The 25,483-nt window shown below is 35.2% G+C and overlaps 2 protein-coding genes across 8 annotated transcripts in view; one reads left to right on the top strand and one right to left on the bottom strand.

Annotated features, from left to right (window-relative positions):
• Positions 1–18,033, top strand: part of LOC138700402 (uncharacterized) — a 29,915-nt gene extending 11,882 nt beyond the window's left edge. Inside the window, exons 2-3 of one of the 4 annotated variants that reach the window (XM_069827021.1) lie at positions 314–1,974; positions 14,534–14,602. In XM_069827021.1, the coding sequence (XP_069683122.1) occupies positions 314–1,807 (1,494 nt within the window). In that variant the 3' untranslated portion in view covers positions 1,808–1,974; positions 14,534–14,602. The other 3 variants (XM_069827020.1, XM_069827018.1, XM_069827019.1) reach the window with 3 other exon arrangements.
• Positions 1–22,751, bottom strand: part of LOC138700403 (uncharacterized) — a 46,434-nt gene extending 23,683 nt beyond the window's left edge. For 3 of the 4 annotated variants that reach the window (XR_011332343.1, XR_011332344.1, XR_011332346.1), the window contains exon 1: positions 22,608–22,751. Coding sequence is in view for 1 of the 4 variants with exons in the window: in XM_069827022.1 (XP_069683123.1) it covers positions 19,513–20,265 (753 nt within the window). In the remaining 3 variants the exon portion in view is untranslated. Of the gene's footprint in view, positions 1–18,685; positions 22,018–22,607 lie in introns of those variants that run through there. The other variant, XM_069827022.1, reaches the window with a different exon arrangement.
• Between the last annotated feature and the right edge of the window lie 2,732 nt (positions 22,752–25,483).

Genomic DNA, 25,483 nt, shown 5'->3' with positions numbered 1-25,483 from the left:
AAGTTCTTGTAATAAAAATTATTTAAGTAAAAAATCTCTAAGATTTATGTGTTTATAATAGATTCCTGAAAATATGTATTTACATAATTTTTTTTTGTGAAAATATGTGTTTTTATGTGAAATAAAATTCGGGTTTTAAACTTGAAACCTCACGTTCGGAATTTTTAACTTTGTTAATTGTGTTTTATCACACGCAAAAAGAATATTTAATTACATAGGAATCTGCTCCTTATTGATGACTCCTCATACTAGAAGAAAACTTACAATGAAAAATGTGCCATTTAAATTACACTGTTTATTATTTTTATTGTAGCCCCAATGTGGAGGACCTCAAGTTGCCGAAGAATCATCTTGTGCACTCAACATAGTCTTTAAACCTGTGGCTTACAAGCATCTATCAAAATGCAAGGATGTTGAGGACAATCATAAGACTGTGCTTCAAGATCTCAGGAAGAATAGCATCAGGTTTCCTGTCACATTTCCAGTGGTTTCCATGCTCTGTGACACACTCTTGAGGACCAGGAGGGACGTTACGAGTGAAGAACTGGAGCACCACATTAACTCTACCTATCCTGTGCTACACGAAACTGCTCTGCATCTTTACATTAACTTTCTTGAGCACAAGAATGCATTTGGTACATCAGTAGAGAAATTGTTGTATGCTGATATAAAAGTGACAGATTTAGTGCAACGACTATTAGAGAAACGTGCAGTTGCTTTCTACGGAAGAAGTGACACATACTTGCTGTTGAGCCAGGAGGGTGGCTCTGGACATTGGGAATGCATTGGAACAAGTAACGAGAAACCACCGTTGACGTTGGAGAACTGTCTAAGCTATGATGAAATCAAGTTGTCTGCATTTCTGTCAGTATCTTCACATAGTTTCTTCATTAATGATGGTAATAGAGATAATTGTGGTGTCCCTACATTAAATCTTAATAAATTTCAAAATCAGGGCATAATCATTGGACTGATTGGAGCACGACTGGAGAGTCCTGGTTTGATGGAATGGCAAGAGTTAGTTGTCTCAGACAAACAGAATACACAAGTTAATGGATACGGACCATTTGAAGACACAAAACTTCATCACTGGAGAAAAGTATGGGCGGATTTCTATGGTGTTTCCCCCCATCTTCCTTTGTATGACGTATCACTGGAATCCAGTGACCGTTACACAAAACTTAATAACGGCTTATTGTTCGACTCAACAATTTACAAGAAAAGAGTAGCAGCAACTGCTGAGACCTTGCTGCTTGAAGCAGAACACAGGGCAGTAATGTGTGGTACTAATGCCTACATAAATGTTGTTGGCTTCGGATTGGGAGTTTGGAGAGTCACTTTCCATCAAGAAAGATTGTTTTTAGATGCCTTTGCTGAATGTTTGAAAAGATTGTCTCCAGTTCTGAAACATGTATCAGATGTACATTTTCTTTGGTTCAAATATGACAAGTGTGGAGACGTGTCAAATGGAGGAAGGATATGTAAACAAGAAGATTCAAATGGAATCTGTATTCATTTCTCAAAGGGAGCGCCTCATGCACGTCTTGAAGGAGAAGATGCCAAGAAACTTTTGATAGTTAGCTATGCGTGGGATGGGAATGCTCTGCCTGGAAACGAGTTTTGGCAAGGAATGTTAGCAGCATCTGGAGATCCTGCTGCTGCATGTTCCACGCAGATAACAGAGCTTCATAACCCGCATATAAACCGTGGAAGAGTTTGTGGTTCAAATTTACATGTGGTGAGTCAACAGTGGGGAATACTACACATATCTGAATACTGCCGCAGGAAGATACAAGAAGCAAAGTGATATCACAAAGACTTAAGTTCTCTACAGTTTCATATTCATCTCTTTCTATGGCAGAAACTGAAACTTTTAAAGTATTACAGACATACACAAAATATACTATTTTATATACAAGGCACTCACTGATCGACCAATGCTGTGGATTGTAATATTAGGGCTAGGATTCTTAGGTAAATAAATATTTTATTTGCACTGTAATAGAAAGTCGTAATTGTTTTTTAAGTTTCAGACTAAGTCACCTGACCATTTATTTTATGAGGGTGATTACCAGAGGTCTGCATAGGACGTTTTCGCTCGAGCGCCAAGTAGTTCATAGCATAATCCGAAAGGTAGCGCACATGCATGATGGGTAAAATTGTCACGGGCGATAAATCCTCGAACGGTATAAGCCGAGCATTAGACATTCGTTCTTGTTACAGTGATGAAATGTGTAGTAACATCATAGATGTTTATCATTTCAAAACTTTGCAGTGTAATATAAATGTTGTAGGTAAATATATATATATTTTTTTTCACACAGGAGTGATTTTGTTTTTGCCACATCTGATAGATGTTATTGGATGTAAATGTAATTATTATAAACGGAGAATACAATCACGATAATGCAAGAACTGTATCAAGTTTTCTAGCAATAATAATAATAATAATAATAATAATAATAATAATAATAATAATAATAATAATCTCTAATAATTAGTGTATCAATCTTTGCGTCTGTAACAGTTGTGCAGCATGATTATTCGTTTTATTATATTTTCAGTGACGTTATCTCTGTACTAATATTGTTATTAATCTACTGCTATATCAATAATATTTTGTAAAACGTTTCTACATTGTTGCAGTATATAGGCGGAACAATGTGGTAAATGAAATATTGAATAATTATTAATTAGAAATAATAACTGTATATCGAAGTTTTTCATACTATTTTATTTATAACTTCATGTTCCTGTTTTGGTACGTTCCATTGACTGTTCCATTAAACGTTTGTCATAAACGCAGAAAATAAAGCCTTATTTTTACCGTGTGAGCAAAACATATGTGTATCTTATCTGTCGCCTTCCATACAAGATAAGACATGTCGGTGAGATGACCTTGTACTGTGCTTCTATTTATTACGAGCGTATCACGACCGATCGTATCTCACTCGAGGATGCGACACTCGACCGAGTTCAAGCGAGTGATTTAACTCCAATGCAGCACTCTGGTGATTATGTTGTTGACGAAATTTTGTCTACATGTTATCTAGAAACTTAAAAATTCCAACTACTATGATATTTTCCTTCTTATTGTAGCAAGTAAGTAGATAATTAGATAATTTTTAATTTATTTTATTTGTGCTCTTCAGGATGAAGACGAGGATAACGATGGATATGGTGTAACAATAAATTATGAGGTTAAGTCTGGTATTTCTGCAACAAGAGCTCATTCAGAAACAACGTACCTGACTGAATGCTTGAATAACACAAAACCTCAAGATATTAATCTGGACGAGCTACAGCAGTGCAGCACACTATTCCCCTTGAAGTTCCCTATAGAGGCTGTACTCTGCTCCACACTTCTCACCAATCAACCTGATGTCACCAGAGAGATTTTGGAACATCATATAAATTCTTCATACCCTTTGCTTCATGAAGCAGCATTCACTTTGTACATGAATTTCCTTGATCACAAGAAAAAATTTGGCACTCATATTGAAAAAGCACTGTATAAAAATATGAGTGTTATCAATCTTGTACAGCGTCTCTTAGATAAGAGAGCTGCAATATTTTGCGATAGCCACGATTTCTATAAGTTGCTTTCTGGTGAGGAAGGTTATGGTAGCTGGGAAACCATAGGAACTGGAGTGGAGAAAGCACCCCTTCTTCTTAAGGACTGTATTAGCTATGATGAAGTTAAGTTGTCAGCTTTTCTCGCAGCGACATGTCATAGTGTATTCATTAATGATGGCCAACGATGCAACCGTGGTGTACCTTCATCTCCAGAAAATTTAGAGAGACATGGTGTCGTTGTTGGGTTGGTAGGTCCCCGCCTATCTGCTGGAGAAGTAATGGACTGGCACGAGATGGTGTTGACAAAAGAACAGAATGTGCAAGCAAATGGTTATGGTTCTGTAGTTACAGATGATGAAAAGCATAATTGGCGTCGTATTTGGGCAGATTTCTATGGTGTTTCAAATCTCCCATTATACAAAGATGGTTTAAAATTGTATGAAAATGAACGAGTTCATCAAAGATATGTCAAAGTGCCTCGGGGGAGATTATTTGATAACGAAATATATGCGAAACGAATATATATTGCAGCAGAACTTCTTCTGTTGGAGGCAGCAAGTCGTGCAGCAGCTGAAAATAGAAAGGCCTATGTACATGTTGTGGGCATAGGGCTTGGTGTATGGATGTTATCTGCACATCAAGGACAAATATTCCTGGATTCTTTCGCCTTGTGCTTGAAGAATCTATATCCATCTTTACTGCATGTGTCAGATATTAATTTTGCATGGTTTAAAGAGAATACGTGTGCAGGAGTTGAGGATGGAGCCTTCATTGGTGACAGCACACATGCCATAAAAATACACTTTTCAGACAGACCTCCCCACTCTAAATTTAAAGATCCCGAAAATGTCAATAAACTATTAGTTGTATCATATGCTTGGGACGGTAATTCCTTACCTGGAAACGAATATTGGGACAACAGTTTGGAAAGTTCTGGAGATCCAGCAAATGCTTGCTCGACCCAAGTGTCAGAGCTACAAAATCCACATGTGAACAGGAAGAAAATTAGTGGTGCCAACCTACATATAGCAACAACTAAATGGGGGGTTCTCCATGTGGCGGAATATGCCAATAGAAAACTTAAAAAGTAACTGTTTTCTAAAATGAACTCATTTGCTTCTTGGCTCTAATTTCACTAGAATCTATTTACATTTTGTGCCTTAGATCGGTGTCTCCGAATTAGTAGACTTTCTGCTTTTCAAAACCAAACCATGGACCCCACCTCCTTCCCACAGTTGAATTTGATAAAATGTTATGTTTTATTTAACGACGCTCGCAACTGCAGAGGTTAAATCAGCGTCGCCGGATGTGCCGAAATTTTGTCCCGTAGGAGTTCTTTTACATCCCAGTAAATCTACTGACATGAGCCTGTCGCATTTAAGCACACTTAAATGTGCCATCGACCTGGCCCGGGATCGAACCCGCAACTCTGGGGATAGAAGACCAGCGCTATACCAACTCGTCAACCAGGTCGACTTGAATTTGATATATTTGCATGGTAGTTACTGATGTGAAATAATTAGAAAAGAATATGAGGCAGAACTTGGTACCAGTATGTGAAGATAGAATATAAAATGAAAATTATTTTGTTAGAAAAAACAAACAATTTTATTTTTACTAACGTACATTACAAGTCAACAAAATAGGGTCATGCAGCTATTCAACCTAAATGTGAAGAGGGAAATCAAGCCTCTATTCGTTTCCAAAAATCCCTTCCGTACACAGTTTAATATCTCCGACTTTTAATCCTAACTCTGTATGAACATGGAGTCGATTTCTGTACTTGTTCTTCATAAAAGAAACTGTCGAAAATTCTTGTTCACAAAGAGACTGAAACAATAGCGAACTAGATGTTTCAATGTTTTCTTTTTCACTTAACGTCTTATAACTAGGAAATTCCTTTATCCAGAAGGCCCAGTGTACGTGTATTCTTTGAAAAATATTGTCAATGAGCCATCACAAGTTACAAGTGCAATATGCTCTTCTGCAAACAGAGTTGTTAGTTTTACATCACATTTAAAAGTATTCTTTATCCATAAGTGTTCAGGTTTTGTACAAAGATGAAATTTCTGAATGTAATCGCTAAATTACTGTTCATAGCTGCCTAGTGAGGTTTAAATTTTGGTGTAAATTCTTCAAGAAGGATTCCAGAAAAGTATCCAGTGTCTCAAGTTTAGCAAGGCTACCATCTACAATTCAGCTCGTTCATAACATAAATATATTCACATAATTGCCTTGAAGGTAGTGTTCAGTGTCAAAATATGACAAAACATTTATTAAAGTGCTTACTATCCACAACCATGCAAAATTTGCTTAACTGACAACATTAAAATGTTGAATGAATTAGGTTTTTTTACTATAAAATAGCTACGAACCCTCTGGGAACCAGGGTCTAGATTACTTCAAATCATGGCACAATTCCTGCATCCTGACGCTTGTTTGGAAGGCTGATAATCTGTGTTGTGTTATAAATACATTATCACTTATGTCACCAGAACTTCCTTGTTACGTAGACTGTGCTGGAATTCTATTTATTTCTCATATATACATTCTAAATTTTTCTCATGCAGACTGACATGGTGTAAATCAATGTTTCCCAATCACTAACACATAATTCCTCCCTTTGCAATTTCAGATTTTTCCCATCATATGACAACTACAGAGGGATCAGTCTATTAAATACAGGATATAAAATCTTTACCAGCATAATCAAGAACAAATTGTATAAACATTACGAAACTCTTTTCGGAGAAGAACAAAATGGCTTCCGAAAGGGAAGATCACATTGCGATGGATATTTTACATTAAAATTATTGATGGAAAAGCACCGGGAATTCAACTTAGAAACACATATTGCTTTCATTGATTTGGAAAAAGCATTTGATGGGGTGAACAGAAATAAATTATTAAATGTATTAGCCACAGACCATGTTCCACAACAACTTATAGCAAACATATATAATATCTATAAAACAAATCTAATTGTAGTAAGGTGTGACAATAAATTATCGCATTGGACAGAAATTCATACAGGAGTAAGACAAGGCTGCGGCCTTTCACCGTTGCTATTTATTATATACAATGAATTAAATAATTAGAGAATGGAAACAATTGCCCCATGCATAGGCCTATATACAACTCAATAGACATTTACAACTAGATTCATTACCTTTTGCAGACGATTTAGCTCTGGTGGCATCCTCAGAAGATGAATTACAATGTTCAATTTTTAATTTTAACAAAATTGGAATTAAATATGATATGAAAATCAATCAAGAAAAAACTAAAATTATGGCCTTCTGCGGAAAATACCCTGTGCCTAGCAAAATATGTTTAGATTCAAAACTATTAGAAAGGATAAGTTATTTTACATATCTCAGATACACATTATCTTTTTTTCGATGAAGTAGACATTACACAGAAAATTTCTAAATACACCAAAACAATGGGAATAATTAACAACATTATGAAACCTCCCCTAGTACAAAGGCATACTCGAATTCGCCTTTACAAGACCTTGGCGAGACCTGTACTTTGTTACAGCAGTGAGGCATGGACATTGAGGAAGAAAGACAAAAGCAGAATAATGGCTAATGAAATTAAATTTATGAGATATACAGCGGGATATACGAAATGGGATCACAAACGCAATGAAGATGTAATGGAAGAATTACAACTAGAACCTGTAATTAATCACGTAAAATATTATCAGAACAACTGGATAAATCATCTGCATTGCATGCATAGAGACAGAATCCCAAAAGTCATGCTCCACTATCATCCAAACGGGAAGAGATATCTCGGTCGTCCAAAGAAGCGCTGGATTGAAAATTCAACTGTGAGATCGTAACAGGCCATTTGGCCTAATACTTGGAAGCAAGAAGAAGAACATTTTTTCCCAATCCTTTCTGGTTAAAAGTAATAATTGTTTAACATTTATTTTGTGGCACTCTCTATTCATAATATGCTGATGACAGTTGTAATGTTTAGCAGTTCAACCTGGACTAGCGTATACGAAAATGCCAATAATGGTATAAGTGTCATTCAAAATGGCTAGATAGCAATTTTCTTTCACTAATGTTTCCAAGACTATTTTGATACCATTAAAATCCTGTGATAAATGTAATAATTATTTATAATGCTGGTTGTTCAATTAACGATGATTGTAAATGTCATACATTGAAGGAATCTACTCAGGGTTTATTACTGATCATCATTTAAGATGGGATGAACATGTTTCTTCTTTATGTAATAGACTTCGTAAAACAGTAAGGGTGCTATTCATAGACATTTCGCTAGCCCACGCTACAAGCGTGCTAAACTAGCCCCGGCTATTGACTGGTTACTTGTACAGGATTCATATCATATCATATCGCTAACACTGGTTTATGAATACGAAAAACGTTAGTTCGCTGATCATCCACCGGAAGTCCGCGCTAAGAATATCTATGAATACGGCCCTTAGTTTGTTATGTTTTGTTCTTACATACCTACAAATATTCTGCGATTAGTTTATGCACGTTTGATTCAATTTATCGTCCAATGGTGAGGAACAACGAAATTTACACTTTTTCCATAGATATTGCTTCAAAAGCAGATAATTAAAATTTGCTTGAAGACGTCATTTGATTATCCAATAAATCTGATTTATTGGAATTTTAAACTAGGGTTATTTTCAGCGAATCTTGTTTGTGATATTGACAGCGGAATTTTAAAGTGTTTTGGACGAAGCAATGAGAGTGAATGAGAGTATGTGCAGTGGAGTAGTGTAAAAAGGAAAGTGAATCAGCAGATCAGGGGAGGCAGAAGTGATATAATAAGCACAATGGAGGAAGTGATAAGTGAGATATGTAAGTGTACAGTAAGTAGTGATGTATTATAAAAAAATGGACAAGGAAATAGGCTACATTAAAAAAGTCAGGCATAATAGTGGAAATAATATGAATCTGGTAATGAAAATGAAAGAGTGTAAAGGGCCATATTGATGTCAATTCCTTACCACATAGTCTAATATGATACAGTTTGAAATGGATTTCAAATTTCTTAGAGCGAGAATATTATTTTACGCAGAAAAATGTATATGCTTGCATGTTTTAACTAAAATAAAAAAAAAATATACTGTCTCTACAAAAAACAAATTCAAATTATTTCAGTAACTAAATGACAGCCGCAAAATTAAAATGTTTTGGCAATATCAAAACCATAATTAAAAAGAATAAAATAACGAAAACTATTGAATTATATTGAGATAAGACATATGTTCAGTTTATCTGAGATAATTTGCTTTTGTGTGTCCTTATTACAGTTTATTTAATTATTGTTTAAGAATCTCATATTTACCAGACTTGAAGAACCGATATTCTCAGCTATATAATATTTAAAGCTAATTTTACAATGTTAGAACTATTCTAACAAAAAACGGAACTTCAAATGAAAAAGCAGAACGTTTTAGCTATCAGAATAGGTAATTTAATTGCTAATACTAATTAATAAATAACATTCCTATTTTACGACATATGTACGTGTTCTGAAGAAACTGTCCGAATATAATGCATGAGCTATTCCATCTCAAATCGACCGAAATATAGAGAAAATTGACCTTACAATTTCTAAATACAATAAAACTTTTTTGTACGTAGAGGACTGTGTTACAGTGCTTTGTGCAAAGTTTGAGGCATCAGAACTTCATAGTGTTTAAATTAAAAATATTTAAATTTATCGTATTTTCATAAAATTTGCAACTTTAAACTATTGTAGCTCCAAAAGCCTTTCACCCAATGATCAAAATCATGTTTTATTTTGATGCTGAGAAATTAAAGTTTATATTGACATATAAACATATCTTCTTACTTTTTATGGAAATGGAGAAATTTAGATTTTTCCTCATTAAGACGCCTTTGCCAAGGAAAAAATATTTTTAAAATATATAGTTAGATTCCACATTGAAAGTACAAATAAACACGTATTCTTTACTGATGGCACATTGATAAGAAAGTATTGAAAATATCAAATAAAATAAATAGTACACGCATGAACTAACCAGATGACTGTGAGGCGGGAGCTAGCCTAGGCAAGCAAGGCCAGGAGACATAAACACGTGATGTGTCGTCTAGCAGTCATGGCTGTGCTAGCTTTATCACAGGTTTTCATAAACACAGGAGTAAAATGACGCTCAACGCTCGCTTATCTTCAGTTCTCGGCCAGTGTGTGCGGTACTGCGCCGTTCAAGTCTAGACGTGTGAAAATAATCTATTTAATACCCTCGAAACTTATTGCTGTACCACTAACCAAACAATGCCGAATCCCTCTTAATAATGCAAGGTTTTTTCTCAATATTTTTTTTACATTTTTACAAATTGGCAAAAAGCCTAAAAGTAAGTAAAATCAGATTATCTGTCTCTCTGTATACAATAAAAATAAGGATTACTTCTTATCATAACCTACCAAATGTCAGCTTCAAAATGAGCTCTCGTTCAATGTTCTGCAGTAAATGGTTCCAGAGTTCTGAGCGCTGAAAGAGGCTTGTTTTTATAAAATACGCTAAATTTGTCGCTCAATAATACGAAAACCGTTTGACTTTCGATAATATATTTTTGAAAATGCACTGTCCTCAGCACCTTGTATAAATAGGGAAAAAATTAGAGTATAAAAAAAATGCGAGGTTTTTTATTGATCGAGTTCATATGGAATAGCCCGCATGCAGCTCTGCGTTGTGTAACTTTCTCCATTCTCCTGTGACTTCATCCCTCTTAGCCCCAAATATTTTCCTAAGAACATTATTCTGAAACACCCTTAAACTCTGTTCCTCTCTCAAAGTGAGAGTCCAAGTTTCACAACCACACAGAACAACCGGTAATATAACTGTTTCATAAATTCTAAATTTCAGATTTTTTGAGAGCAGACTAGATGACAAAAGCTCCTTAACCGAAAATAACACGCATTTCCGATATTTATTCTAAGTTTAATTTCAGATAAATAAATGATCATAGAAGAAATAACAAATATTAACAAATAGATCCTCCTTAATTTTGTCACAGTCTTAACGCAAGGGCAGCTAATGATTCATCTTACATACTGTAAGGCGAATGAGGGCGACAGAAGAACTTCAGGACTTGGAGTTCAGCCACTCTTTGTTTTTCTTTGAACTTTTTTTAACATAATCTACAAGACGGTAAGATGTGCTTAGACGCAGGTAGGCCTATCTGACCCTTCATGACAATGTGATAGAACAGATTCCCATCCAAAGCACATCTCCCACCTCTGTTATCTAGACAGAGTAATGGGTATTCGTGATTGGATCCTGCAATCTACTCCATATTTGAAGAACATCTAATGACACCAACAATTCCAAATAATATGCTGCTTTTTACTACCAAATGAACAAAGTAAAATTTAAAAAAATGTTTCTTATTAATTTAAATTATAAATTTCATTATAAAAAATGTGTTTTTGAAATGTTATGTTTAGTGATGGGAGTATTGAAATTTAAAAAATACGAATTATTCGATTCTTATAAGTTCTCGAGATATATCTCGAATAGTGAACAAGTATTCGAATACTTTGCTCAGATGGTAGATGCTGCAAGAAGTGAAGAATGAAAACAGAAAGAAACAGTAGGGAAGAAGTGGGTACAGTAAGACAGGGAGAACAGTGAGACATTTTTTATTAAATAGTAAATTTTGATGTTGAGATGTTGGTAACAGTGGAGTTGTATGTTGCATGAGTAAAGTAACAGTATTTTCATACTCGATTTCATTCTAGTTATAAAGGTGAGTGATGAAAAAGTAATTCGTAATTTTTCACTCTAGAAGTAAAATTTTGGCATGTGTTTAATGAAGGTTATATTGGATATACAAATGAGATATAAATATGAATGCTTTGTTACCTAATACTATGGTATTTGAGATTGTGTTTGGCAAAGTTTCGTCTTTCTTGTTTTAATTTTGAAGTGATGGCGTCATTTTTAAATGAACTATGCGTAAAGGGAATAGTGAGACATGCCATTGAAGGGTACACTGAGACGTCTCACTGTTCCCATGTACCAATGATTTGCAAAAACAAACTGTAATTATATTACATTTACCAGTAACTAACATTAAAAATGAACATACTAGTAACCAATTTAGGAACTGTAGCTTAAAATAATGGATACATTACATTTTAATGATTTCATAAATAAAAAATTATTCACAAAATTTAAGAAAATGTTAAAAAATAATAAAGAACTACATTAAATTCTTATAATTATAAGCTTTGTTGTCACCAAAAATTCATTTAATTTTTTCGCAAAAGTTTGAAATGTCATGAAAAATTCACTTTTCCAAATCTTCCAGATGTTTCAATGGTTTCGAAGTCAGACATCAAAATGATTTTAAATAAGTCTACAGAACATGTCAAGATAGAGACAGCAAGTTTTCCTTTCTTTTGAAATAAATGTAAATTATTTCATTGTCCGTTAATAGACACTGTGGTGTCTCACTGTACCCTCCTGAATGGGAACAGTGAGACATTTGCATTTTTTTGACAAACACGAATTGTATATTATGTCCCTTATCTATTAACATTTTTGTTTATGTATTATTATACTCCATGTTTTAATGTCTATTTCTATTGCACTTGTTTTTAAAAATACTTGAATTATCACTTGCATACATATGTCTTAATATTTTGTGTCTCACTGTACCCACTACTCTCCTATACAGAACATCGATTCCTCATCAATTATACACATACAAACATGATGTAGTTGCGCTTATAAAGACTTGGTATAGATCGTCTCTCTCTGTCTCAACTCTCTCATCCAATTACAGAACACATTAATATCTTTATCGGGAGTTGCAGATAGCTGCAGCATGTGATTAAAATAATAAAAAATATAAACTGCTGTGCTTGTACAATACATTGCTATCGTTATCGCTGTCATGCTGGATGTTGGATAAGAGAACTGAGAAGCGAGAACCTGCCGGTGAGTAATCAAATCGTTATTCGAATGATAAAAGTATTCGAGAACTTTTATTCAAGGACAGATTATTCGATTCTACCCATCACATGTATGGATTACATGTAATTAAAGAGTGGTTTGATTCAAACGCTCTTTCCTTAAACGCATCCAAAACAACTGTTGTTCCGTTTTCACTAAGGTCCAGAGGTCTTAAATCTCCTCAATCTTCTTTTAGGCTCAAAATTCATCATTCTGACTGTTCTTCTCAAAATTGTGAATGTCCCATATTAATCGAATCCTCAGAAGTTAAGTATTTAGGCACTACAATCGACCAACACTTACGATGGAATAAACATATTACATATTTATGTAATAGATTACATAAAACAATTTATATCTTTGTTATACTTCGGTCATATTTACCAGTTAATATTTTACATCTCATTTGTTTAGCTTTATTTCAATCCATTCTCCAGTATGGAATTTTAGGATGGGGAAATGCTTGTAATTCTAATCTCACTCCACTAATAATTATTCAGAAAAGAATAATTAAAATATGCCTTAATAAACCAATTGATTACTCATCCGAGCTTTCGTTCACTGATTTTAATGTTTTGAAAATTAAACAAATTTATTATATTGCCTTATTAAAATTCATACATAAAAATCGCAAAAAATTCAAATTGTATCATCATAAATATGGAACTAAAAGATCCATTTTATACGACTAGAGGAACTAACGTGTTTCACAAGCACAGCTCTTAGCCATGGTACCTACTTTGGTCCAAGGTTATATAATAAAATAATTGAAAAATACCCAAATTTGGAAAATTTTAGTATCAGAAATTAAAAAAATTGCGTTAGGAATTGAATTTTTAAAGAATATATATTGATTTACTATATATATGTATATATATATATATATATATATATATATATGTATTTGTATGAGTTAAACTGTTAAAATTGAAATTGTATTTTTAAAGTTAATTTATTCCTATAATTTTTTTCCTTGACCCACTTTGTGTCAAATAATTATCTTTGTTTGTGTTAAGTATGTGTTTAGATAACACCCTGAGCACGAGTTTTTACTCCCTCAGGGAAGAATTAAGACTGTATTTTTGTAAATGTTATTTTACTAACAATAAACAACAAAACAACTAGTTATTTTAGCTACGAGCTGTGGCTAAATCTGAACAAAAATAATCACTGGTTTAATATTTCAAAGTTACGATTAAAGGTAAGTGTTCACTACATCGTATCGCACTCCTCGTACGAATCGCACGCAACGGATATTTTAAGTGCAGTGCGTTCACTGTAACGGCTCTACCTCATCGCCTCATCGAATTCCCTATCAGCTGTTTAAAACATGACGTTGTACGATATTGACATTACTGAAAACAGAGGAGTTTCAGATTAGGTCTATTAATTATGAGTTTTAGCGAATAAGAATTTATGGTTCCTTCATGCATCTTAATTGATGAGGAAGAAACGAAAGAGATATTGGTTACATAATATATATGTAAGAAACGACTTGATTACTGTAATGGGAACGCCTCAAATTATATAATTCTTCGCAATTTTCTACACGCGAAATAAGTTTTCCGTCTGCCATTTTGGCGCGATACTGAACATGGCACAACATAATAGCAACAGTTGACCAATTAAAATTGATTTATTAAAGAAGGCCATGATCGTACACATCGGAAAAGTTGCCCGTCCGAGAAACGTGGACGGATTTGCCAAGGGGCGATGCATCCAATACGATGTAGTGAACGCGGTTACATAACAATTACAGCAAAGATAGTCTTTTTCCGATCCGTGTGATTCGTCCGATGAGTGCGATACGATGTAGTGAACGCTTACCTTATGAGGGTGATTACGTTGTTGACGAAATTTTGTCTAAATGTTATCTAGAAACTTAAAAATTCCAACTACTATGATATTTTCCTTCTTATTGTAGCAAGTAAGTAGATAATTAGATAATTTTTAATTTATTTTATTTGTGCTCTTCAGGATGAAGACGAGGATGGCGATGGATATGGTGTAACAATAAATTATGAGGTTAAGTCTGGTATTCCTGCAGGAAGAGCTCAATCAGAAACAACGTACCTGACTGAATGCTTGAATATCACAAAACCTCAAGATATTAGTCTGGACGAGCTACAGCAGTGCAGCACACAATTCCCCTTGAAGTTCCCTATAGAGGCTGTACTCTGCTCCACACTTCTCACCAATCAACCTGATGTTACTAGAGAGATTTTGGAACATCATATAAATTCTTCATACCCTTTGCTTCATGAAGCAGCATTCAGTTTGTACATGAATTTTCTTGATCACAAGAAAAAATTTGGCACCCATATTGAGAAAGCACTGTATAAAAATATGAGTGTTATCGATCTTGTACAGCGTCTCTTAGACAATAGAGCTGCAATATTTTGTGGTAGCCTCGATTTCTATATGTTGCTTTCTGGTGAGGAAGGTTATGGTAACTGGAAAACCATTGGAACTGAAGTGGAGAAAGCACCCCTCCTTCTTAAGGACTGTATTAGCTATGATGAAGTTAAGTTGTCAGCTTTTCTCGCAGCGACATGTCATAGTGTATTCATTAATGATGGCCAACGGTACAACCGTGGTGTACCATCACCTCCAGAAAATTTAGAGAGACATGGTGTCGTCGTTGGAATGGTAGGTCCCCGCCTATCTGCTGGAGAAGTAATGGACTGGCACGAGATGGTGTTGACAAAAGAACAGAATGTGCTAGCAAATGGTTATGGTTCTGTAGTTACAGATGATGAAAAGCATAATTGGCGTCGTATTTGGGCAGATTTCTATGGTGTTTCAAATCTTCCATTATACAAAGAAGTTTTAAAATTGCATGAAAATGAACGAGTTCATCAAAGATATGTCAAAGTGTCTCGGGAGAGAGTATTTGATAATGAAATATATGCGAAACGAATATATATTGCAGCAGAACTTCTTCTGTTGGAGGCAGCAAGTCGTGCAGCAGCTGAAAACAGAAAGGCCTATGTACATGTTGTGGGCATAGGGCTTGGTGCATGGATGTTATCTGCACATCAAGGACAAATATTCCTGGATTCTTTCGCCTTATGCTTGAAGAATCTATATCCATCTTTACTGCATGTGTCAGATATTAATTTTGCATGGTTTAAAGAGAATACTTGTGCAGGAGTTGAGGATGGAGGCTTCATTGGTGACAGCACACACGCCATAAAAATACACTTCTCAAAGAGAACACCCCACTCTAAATTTAAAGATCCCGAAAACGTCAATAAACTATTAGTTGTATCATATGCTTGGGACGGTAATTCCTTACCTGGAAACGAATATTGGGACAATAGTTTGACAACTTCTGGAGATTCAGCAAATGCTTGTTCCACTCAAGTGTCAGAGCTACAAAATCCGTATGTGAACAGGAAGAAAATTAGTGGTGCCAACCTACATATAGCAACAACTAAATGGGGGGTTCTTCATGTGGCAGAATATGCCAATAGGAAACTAAAAATGTAACTATGTTCTAAAATGAACTCATTTGCTTCTTGGCTCTAATTTCACTAGAACCTATTTACTTGACACATGTTGTTTGACCTCACGAATTGAAGCAGCTGCGTCTTTTGATATAGCGTCGTTCTTGGCAAGCTGATCAGTTGGCATGCCACCGTAAATAATTCTCAGTAAAGATTTACGTAATGAGGAAATATCATTTAATTTGCGCGACTGTTCTTTATTTATGAAATAAAAATGAAATTACTGTTCCTAATTTACATTTTAAATTATTAAAATTAGTATATTTTTATTTTTTGTACTGATTTATTTTAATATATGTAAATAACAGCAGAAAATCCATAACATAACACGTAAGGCAAAATGTATGTATGTATGTATGTACGTATATTTATTGTCATCAAAATTATATACAACTAGTGGCTTGTGCAGCAAATACTGCAAACTAAGTCCATAAGAAGTTCAAAATAAAAATTGTTCGGATTTATTTTCAATGAAGTATATCGGACATTTTGAAAGTTATTTGCTTCCATAATAGTGAAACATACTCCCTCTGAATGTTTTTTTATGCGAAATATTTTTCCTTGAACCTATCCGTCTTCAGTTCTTGAGTTTCAATGTGAAATCGCAAGTAACAATGTCAGGACGATCAGCGAGTTTTTCATGTGGGAGTAATGCAGTAGCTATTTCAGGTCATTGCGGATTGTAGGTGAAAGTTAAGAAAATGTAAGGTTTGTCATGCTTTGAACAAAAGACTTAGCATCTTCGTATAGCTGCTGCATGTTTCGTGAACAACCTTGAAATGTAGAGGGCAGAATCACTTTCTCCCACTAAGAGATCTTGACGAGGTGATCAAGAGACTACAAAATTTTGTAAGCCTCTTATTTTATCAGTAAGTAATACCTTTTGGTCTTTTCTTAGGAACTATAATTTTTGTGCTTCCTCCAGACAATGCTGATCTACCAAATACTCCTGGATTAATTTGTGTAACAATGAATGTTATCCCATATATTTTCTGTAATATAGGCTGTTGTGAGGAATCTATTGCTGAGATGTGGAAAATGAGGCGAATGATATGTCAGAGTTGATTTAATCTGGAATGTACACACGAAAATAAATTCAAGTATGGATCATGAGGGGTCCGCGCATGCGCCACAGCAAAACTGTTCCTGTCACGAGCCCCTCATCTCACAATATTTACGCAAATACATCTTGTCGCCAACAGTGGTGCTATCTCTCAGTAATGTTCAGAACGAAGGAGGTAGAGAGAAAAGAAAACAAATTTCTCCTTCTAACAATGGTACAGACCAACATCATGTCCTTATGTTGGTGATACTGTGTATTTAGTTCAAGTTGGTCATAACCATAATGACACAGTTCAAAGCTACTGTAGCAAATTCTCCAGTTTAGCGATTAATAATTTTGATGATTTTATTACATAGTTTCGTTAATTTTTAAATGCCTATTCTGATTATTTTACTGCCTATTTCAACCAAAATAAATGTCCGAACTTCCAGGTCTTAGTTGCCAGACCTAATGCCAAACCTAATGTGTTGCAAATATTTAATGCAATGTATATATATATATATATATATATATATATATTATTATTGTGTACATTTTATTTGTCAGTTTCTGGTTTAATTATGTGAATTCTACTTGCTTGTAATTTAATACCAATAAGTATTACAATGTGTTTATTATTGTTTTATCGAGTGCATTTTATTTATTTGCATCTGATTTCATGTATTTGATTCTAACAACATTAATATGTATTCCACTGTGTTTATTTTTATTTTATTAGGTAAATCTTTATTTAACTGCCTGTTTTGATATCATTTTGTAAATTGTATCTGTATGTAATTACGATACTTAAATCCGATTCAGTGTATGTTGAACTATGTAAACAAGGTTTAATCCTGGTTGAGTGTAACAGAAGGCCCTATGGCCTTAACTCTGTCAGGTTAAATAAAGCCATATTATTATTATTATTACTTATAACAATTTTATAGCTAAGTAGCTTCTATTTAGTATGATTCTATTAGTGGTTTTACTTGTAGGCCTATATAACTTATTGAAGTAGTATACAAAAAATTGTGACCAGTAGCATCAGTAGTTTTTGAGGCACATTTTCTTAAATTTAAAAAATGAAAGTAGAAGAAAAAACTGTCTAAAGTTTTACTACTAGACCTATATGTTGCAAATTTTTTCCTTTGCTTATCCAATACCATAGTGCACTCCTGGTGAATATACAGAATCATCTGGATCATCCTGCATCCCTAACTTCCTTTCAGAGCTTTCTTTTCTCATCTGGGTCACTTTCATGATGTTATATAGTTCATTTTCACTCTTGCTTACTCACTATAGATCGACATATGTGAGGATAAATTTTGTGTTGCTACCTACAGACATCCCTAATTGTTCCAAAACTTCAATTTTTGCAAGCTCACCTTCATTAAAAGATATCAGTGCACCCAATACACCCAATTTGACTGCCAGTATACCAGTTTTAGGGAGCCACGACCAAATTACACTGTTGAAACTCTCATTGGGATTTTGAGTTCTCTTATGCATACACTTTTTCAGATCAGGAACAGCCCGATCTCTGAAAATTTGCTTCATAGCTAACAAGGAGGTCTGTGATATTTTTATTTTATGGAGTACTGATCGCTTCTTGCAATTGCCCTGCACCACGAGTATTTTCTGGGGAGGTAAGAGTTGATACGAGAGATGATTGTCACTTAACATAATACCACAGTCTAGTATACACAGTCACGAAGCTCAATACGTAGTAAATATGCAAACATGAGATAGTTGCTCACCACTAGGATCGCTAATATCGCTTCATTATAGGCAATGCAAAATAGTACCGTCACAGTCTAATGTTTCTAGCACTCTCAAAACTCAAGCTTCGTGACTGTGATAATACAGTGAGGTTAGTTGGGGATGCTCAGGTTTTGCAGGAGACATTTCCTGCCAAGAGATGGCATGATCACCGGGAATTGTGCGCCCCATTCTCGGCACACAAGCAATTAGTGAACTGCAGTTTTGCTTTAGTTGTGTCGTGAGAAGTAAGTTGGCGGTGAAAATTGTAGTCTTAAAAGTTTAAGTTAAGTTTAAGTACTCCGTGTAGGCTACTGTTGTAATGACTTAGGCCCCGTTTCTTCAAGCTTTGTTAAAATGCACCTAATATAGCGTTAATTAACTGTAAGTTAAAAGTATAAATTGCTGTTAAAAATATTGCGTTTCTTCAACTTTACATTTCACATTTTAACATTCTGTTTGTTAACTCTCTGTTAGGACCAGAGATTCTAGAATTTAACCATAACCTATAAACAAGTACAGACTCATGCAGTGTAGGCTTTCACGGCCGGAGTCTATAGATGTAGATTCATTTTCCGGGCTGAGAGGCCGTGGTCTATTGGTTGGTTTTATACCAGACGTTTCGTCTGCAACTGCGGCAGACATCTTCAGTGGAGTGGTATCCGAGGTCGCAAGACTCTTCTTGGCGTACCTGAGGCAACTGATCCTGTGGCTGGTTGTGCGGGCGTATTTATAGTGCGACTCGCGGGCCGAGGCCTGTTGTCGCTGCGGTCCGCGCCGCTTTGTTCGCTGCTCCCGTTCTGGGTTCCGTCCTTTTGTTGTAATGGCTTCTTATCTGTTCTGTTTAGGACCGGGTACCAACACTTGTTTAGCTTGACGCCTTCTTCCTTGCGATTAAAGTTGTTGTTATGTTTATGTATTTCGATCGCTTCTCTATGTAGACGGGGGAAGAAGTGCGTCGTCGTGCTCAAGATGTCCGTGTCCTTGAATCTTATGTTGTGATCGCCCTCTTCGTAGGCATGTGCTGCCACTGCCGATATGTCGAACTGTCCTAGGCGGCAATTCCTATTATGTTCTGCCAGTCTCGTCCTGACGCTCCACTGTGTAGTACCGATGTAGACCTTCCCACACGAACATGGAATCCTGTAAACTCCGGCGGACAGCAGCTTATCTCGTTTGTCCTTGGATGACCTCAGCATACTCCGGATTTGCTTGGTCGGCAGGAAGGTCGTTTCCACTTCATGACGCTTCAGCACCCTGCTGATACGGTCCGTCACATTCCTTAAGTACGGTAGGAAGACCATGCCCTTCTTAGTCGTTCGTTCCTGTGACCGCATCGACGGTGTTACTCTGGGGCGTATGGCTCTCTTTATCTCCGGCCTTGAGTAGCCATTGGCCATGAGTGCTGTCGCTACATGGCTCAGCTCCCGTTGGATGTGTTGTGGCTCGGCCTCTCAGCCCGGAAAATGAATCTACATCTAAGTATAGACTCAGTTCTGTTTTCTGAACTCTGACAGTTGCAATTCGCGCTTGTTTCTGTTGTTTGATTCAGAGAGCATAGAAGTCTTTCTATTCTATTAGGTTTGATTTATGCTTCTTTCCATCGTCTGTATCACAATCGCATGGAGCGGCGTATTGCCGTATTGGTATTGCTGTTGTGAAATGGAAAACACTGGAACAAAAAGGAATCGTGGGACTAATTTCTCTTCATTCGAGAGAAGCCTTCTGCTGGAAATTGCTTTGCAGTATAAACCAATTATTGAGAATAAACAAACAAACAGATCTACGTTGAAAGCGAAAAGTGAGGCTTGGCAGAAAATAGCCTATAGGCCTACCTTTGTATGAACTTCTGGTCTGTCAAATCACAGAAATCATCCGCTCTATTTATGTATTCATGGATATCATTTTATAAATAATCAAGATATAGAAGTTCAGCATCTAACGCATCAGCCATATTGGATACTTCTATGCTAACAGAGAGTTAAATGATTTAACTGCATGAAATTAAGCAGTTAAATTAACATGGGTTTTAACAGCCTGTTAGTACTAACAGTAGTTGAAGAAATGCTTCAGCTGTTAAATTTACAGTTAAAATGGAATAACACACTGTTATAATTTAACAAAGGTTGAAGAAACCAGGCCTTATTCATTATGTGAACGTATTTATCTATACACTACATAATTACTTACGGAAACGAAAATCTTATGCGGAGACAAGAAGCAAATTTGAGGAAAAGTTTCCAGAGACGTGTTCCAGCTGCTAGTACAATAAGAAGACTTTATAAGAAGTTCATGCGGACAGGTTCGGTAAACGATGAAAAACCGAAAAGAAAATGCAGTGTTCTGTTGGAAGAGAAATTAGACGAGATTGGTGAAAAATTGGAAGACACCCCTCAAAAATCCCTCAGACGTTTAGGACAGGAAACTGGAATAAGTAGAAGCTCGTGTAGCGACAAAATTAGCCTACTTAAATTAAGACCCTACAGAATGCAAGAAACCCACAATCCATAAACGAATTTAAACATAATATAAGAGATGCAATAAATTCTATCAATGATGAAGAACTTGCGAGAGTGACTGCAAATTTCATAAAAAAAAAAGATGTCAAATGTGTGTTGCGGTAAATGGAGGACATTTTGAGCAACAAATGTGAGCTTGGTAAATACTATAACTTTCAAGCATTGTAACAGTAGAACTGTAGGCCTAAAAGTGCCGGAGACGCGCGCATGTTCCTAGCAGTAACCAACACATTGATAGCCGGGACGGCTCTGGACAAAAACCTGAGCATCCCCAACTAACCTCACTGTATAATGAAACCAGGTAACCCAAACATTCCTGGCCATTTTTGTCTCGCAATTTTGACTTTGAGATTAATTATGTAGATTAACTACCTCGGTTTATATGGAGTAAAAAAGTATGAAAAAAATTTTTAAATGATGATTTATTTAACAACGCTCGCAACTGCAGAGGTTATATCAGCGTCGCCAGTGTGCCGGAATTTTGTCCCGCAGAAGTTCTTTTACATGCCAGTAAATCTACTGACATGAGCCTGTCGCATTTAAATACACTTTAAATGCCATCGGCCTGGGCCAGGATCGAACCCGCAACCTTGAGCACATGCGGCCAGCGCTATACCAACTACGCTTCCCAGGCTGACAAAAAAGTATGAAAAATAGGTTATTATGTATTAATTTCTGTGTGGGACAGATTTGTTATGTCTCTGCATTTGTGTTAATATAGCTATAGTTGAAGACAAGTTATAAGGAAAGGTAATGTATTTAACAAGTTGTGTTAATTTACATGGGTTTCAGGGGGTCGTTAGGTTAGGTTAAATCAAGTTAGGTTATGTTAGTGTAGTTGAGCTAGGTTAGCATAGATTTGCTTATTTTATCTTTTTTTTTAAATTATTATATGTAGAGTGGCATATATTTCAAGTTTGTACAGAGAAATTATAATTATTTCAACAAATAATTCGTGCCAGAATATGTATAGCCTACTTGAAATTGGTTTGACAGTGAAAATACGCATTTTCGGGCAAATAATTTATAAGCCTTTTAATATTCGGGGGAAAATTCGACGGTTTTTTTTTTTTTTCAAATTTTTCGACCATTAATAGGCGAGGTAGTTATTATGTTTATATTACCAGAATTACTATCACTATTTACAGTGTTCACAGGGAAACCTAACCTAGAATCACTATCATAATATAAATTATCACAAACTACACTACTAAGTTACTTACTCTTTTTATTTACAGCATACTGGTTTCCATGAAACTTAGGTGTACCATCAAACTTCTTTGCTCGTGCATATTCACTTCACAAAAAATAGTACACGTTCACACAACGGAAAAGATATCTATATAAAATGTTATTGTAAACACAAAACCCGGCAAAAAAAAAAAAAAAAAACAGCTGACAAAGAGCAGTGTTGCCAACACACAAATTGTATCTCCGTCAGTCTACACCTGGAAATCCGTCAGAATCCGTCAAAATTAAAAAGAAAGACCCACTCAATATATCTATATACAAATAAAAGCAATTATTAACGCAACTTTCTTACCAGTCTTGATTCAAATAATAACAATAATAATTCATCCTTATCAGCCTTATCAGTCGACGGAATTCCCGTCCAGTTGGCTACATTGCGAAAGAGCAACGACATATGCAGTATAGCCACAGGATACAAACAAAATATACCTAAATTCTGAAAAAATAAAATCGTGGAGTGGGGGGGAGAACGAAATTTCATATTACTCCTGATTACGTGATTAGAGATATTACTGAAATAAACAACAGCGACGCCTACTTTTTAAATATACACTGGCGTTTAGTTATTATTTCTATGAATAGATGGTGAAGATAATAGTCAGTGTCGCCAATAGTACATAAATATACTCACATTATAGAATTCAATTTTTCATACCATTCTACTCATTATAAACAACCCCTGGGTTTAGCTGGAAACCGCTGATATTGTCAATTATGAGAATAATTTGTGCTTAATCTACATAGCCATTTTCCCTGACGCTTTTTTTTTTTACCCGCAACAATTATGGTCACGAAAGGCTCAATTTTGAACTTTAACCCATCAAAAGCTTTTACTGTACTTGAGTAAGTAGTTAGAATTTTACTCGCAAGGTGGCAGGGGAGTTACAGTTTTTCGAATTAATAGAAACTTTTAACGCTAGATGGCAGTAACACTAAAGCCGAAATTCAGTAGCATTTGTATTAAAATAGTGTTAAAAAAATTCTATGATATTAGATAATATCTTGTCAGTTTGTTACATTCTTCAATTCTCAGGCTATCTGATTATAACAATTTCAAACATTGTATATTATATTATTCTCATGAAACATCACCATTATCATCACAGTCCAAGTCCAAATTAGTACCGTATGTCATTTTTTATTCTTACTACAAAATCAATTAAATATGTTTTTTTAATAATATGAGTATTTCTCACAATATCCTGTTTCATGCAAGTGTTTGTTTTTTAATAAGTAGGTAACTATGAAATTCGATGGAATTTAAGTGCCTGAAATTATATTGAATACGTACCGGTATTGAATACCTTTTTTGTGGTTTTTGTATGAAATTGTTTCTTTCTAATTTACTGAGAATTTATCAAAGAAAATACTTTTTCACCATAAGTATTATGGCTTTGGTGCAGAAGAAAAATTCTGCCAGTTCTAAAAGCTGGCGAATCCTTAAAATATTTACACCATACATCATTTGAAAAAAATCTTCGCACTTGTATTGCAAGTATAAGTATAATGAGATTTCTCAAAATTCAGAAATTTACAAAATTGATTTAAGCCTTTGACGAAACTCTAGAAAAGAACATTTTCTGATTTTTTCCAAAAATCTGCCCGGACCCTGTAATTGCCTTAAGAAAGGGAACATGTCCAGGAAGAAAAGCACATGTGGCCACCCTATTAAGTATAATGTTGTAATTTTAAATCTTGTTTAAATATAACAGCTTAAATTTAACTGAATGCAAACTTTAATAAATAAACCGTATCAGTTCGTGTTCAAACAATATTACCGTATATAATCTGGAATCCTTTTAATGCATTCATTACATGTCTTAAACAAACTAAAAAAAAAAAAAAACAAACAAACAAATCCATGACAACCTCGTAACAATAAAAATAATATATGGGAATTCACGATACTGACGGTTTCTCAAAAAAATAAAGAAAATATGTATTTACAAGTAAACATGCTAAAATATGTACTGTATTTAAGTATTCTGAATGCCAAAATATGTAATTAAAGATACGTGCTTCAAAAATCTACCAGTAACCTACTCAAAATTACCAAATTTGCAAATAATTTTAAATGGACATATGTTTCACTACTAAACTAAAAATTTTATTTATATATTTATCAGAGCCCTAGTATAATCAGGTATATATATAGGCTATTTCAAAAGTCAGTTCAAACATTAAACCGCTATAAGTATTATAATATTTTAGACGGGGAAGAACAAAAACATTACAGTGTTAGGCAAACAACGGGGTTTAATTACAAAACATTGGGAAGATGTCCGCCGTTCTCTTGTTCAACGTACAGCATTCTGTCTGCGACATCATGCACAGCATTTTGCAGATAATGTCTTGGAATGTTGACAATTTCTTGCGAGATGGCATCTTTCAGTTGCAGTAGGGTTGTTGGATGTGTCAGAAAAACTCGTTCTTTAGGATAACCCCACAATCAAAAGTCGGCCGGATTGAAATCTGGAGATCGCGGAGGCCACATTGTTGGAAAGTGCCTATGGATGACACGATCGTCAAACATCTGCGTAATTAGTTGTTTTGCAGGGATAAAGATGTGGGTTGGAGCAGAATGAAGATTATGTTTTCCATATCGTGATTTCTCAGTCTAGGGATGACGAAGTTCTGTAACATGCTGCAGTAGCGCTCCTCATTTACTGTAACAATCTGTCTTATTCCATTATTGTTCACACCTATGGAGTAACGGTTAGCGCATCTGGCCGGGATGCCAGGTGGCCCGGGTTCGATTCCCGGTCGGGGCAAGTTACCTGGCTGAGGTTTTTTCCGGGGTTTTCCTTCAACCCAATATGAGCAAATGCTGGGTAACTTTCGATGCTGA

This window comes from Periplaneta americana, chromosome 5, assembly GCF_040183065.1.
Source record: "Periplaneta americana isolate PAMFEO1 chromosome 5, P.americana_PAMFEO1_priV1, whole genome shotgun sequence".
Taxonomy (NCBI): Eukaryota; Metazoa; Arthropoda; class Insecta; order Blattodea; family Blattidae; genus Periplaneta; species Periplaneta americana.
The sequence above is the reverse complement of the archived record's forward strand: the minus strand, read 5'-3'. Positions and strand labels throughout refer to the sequence as shown.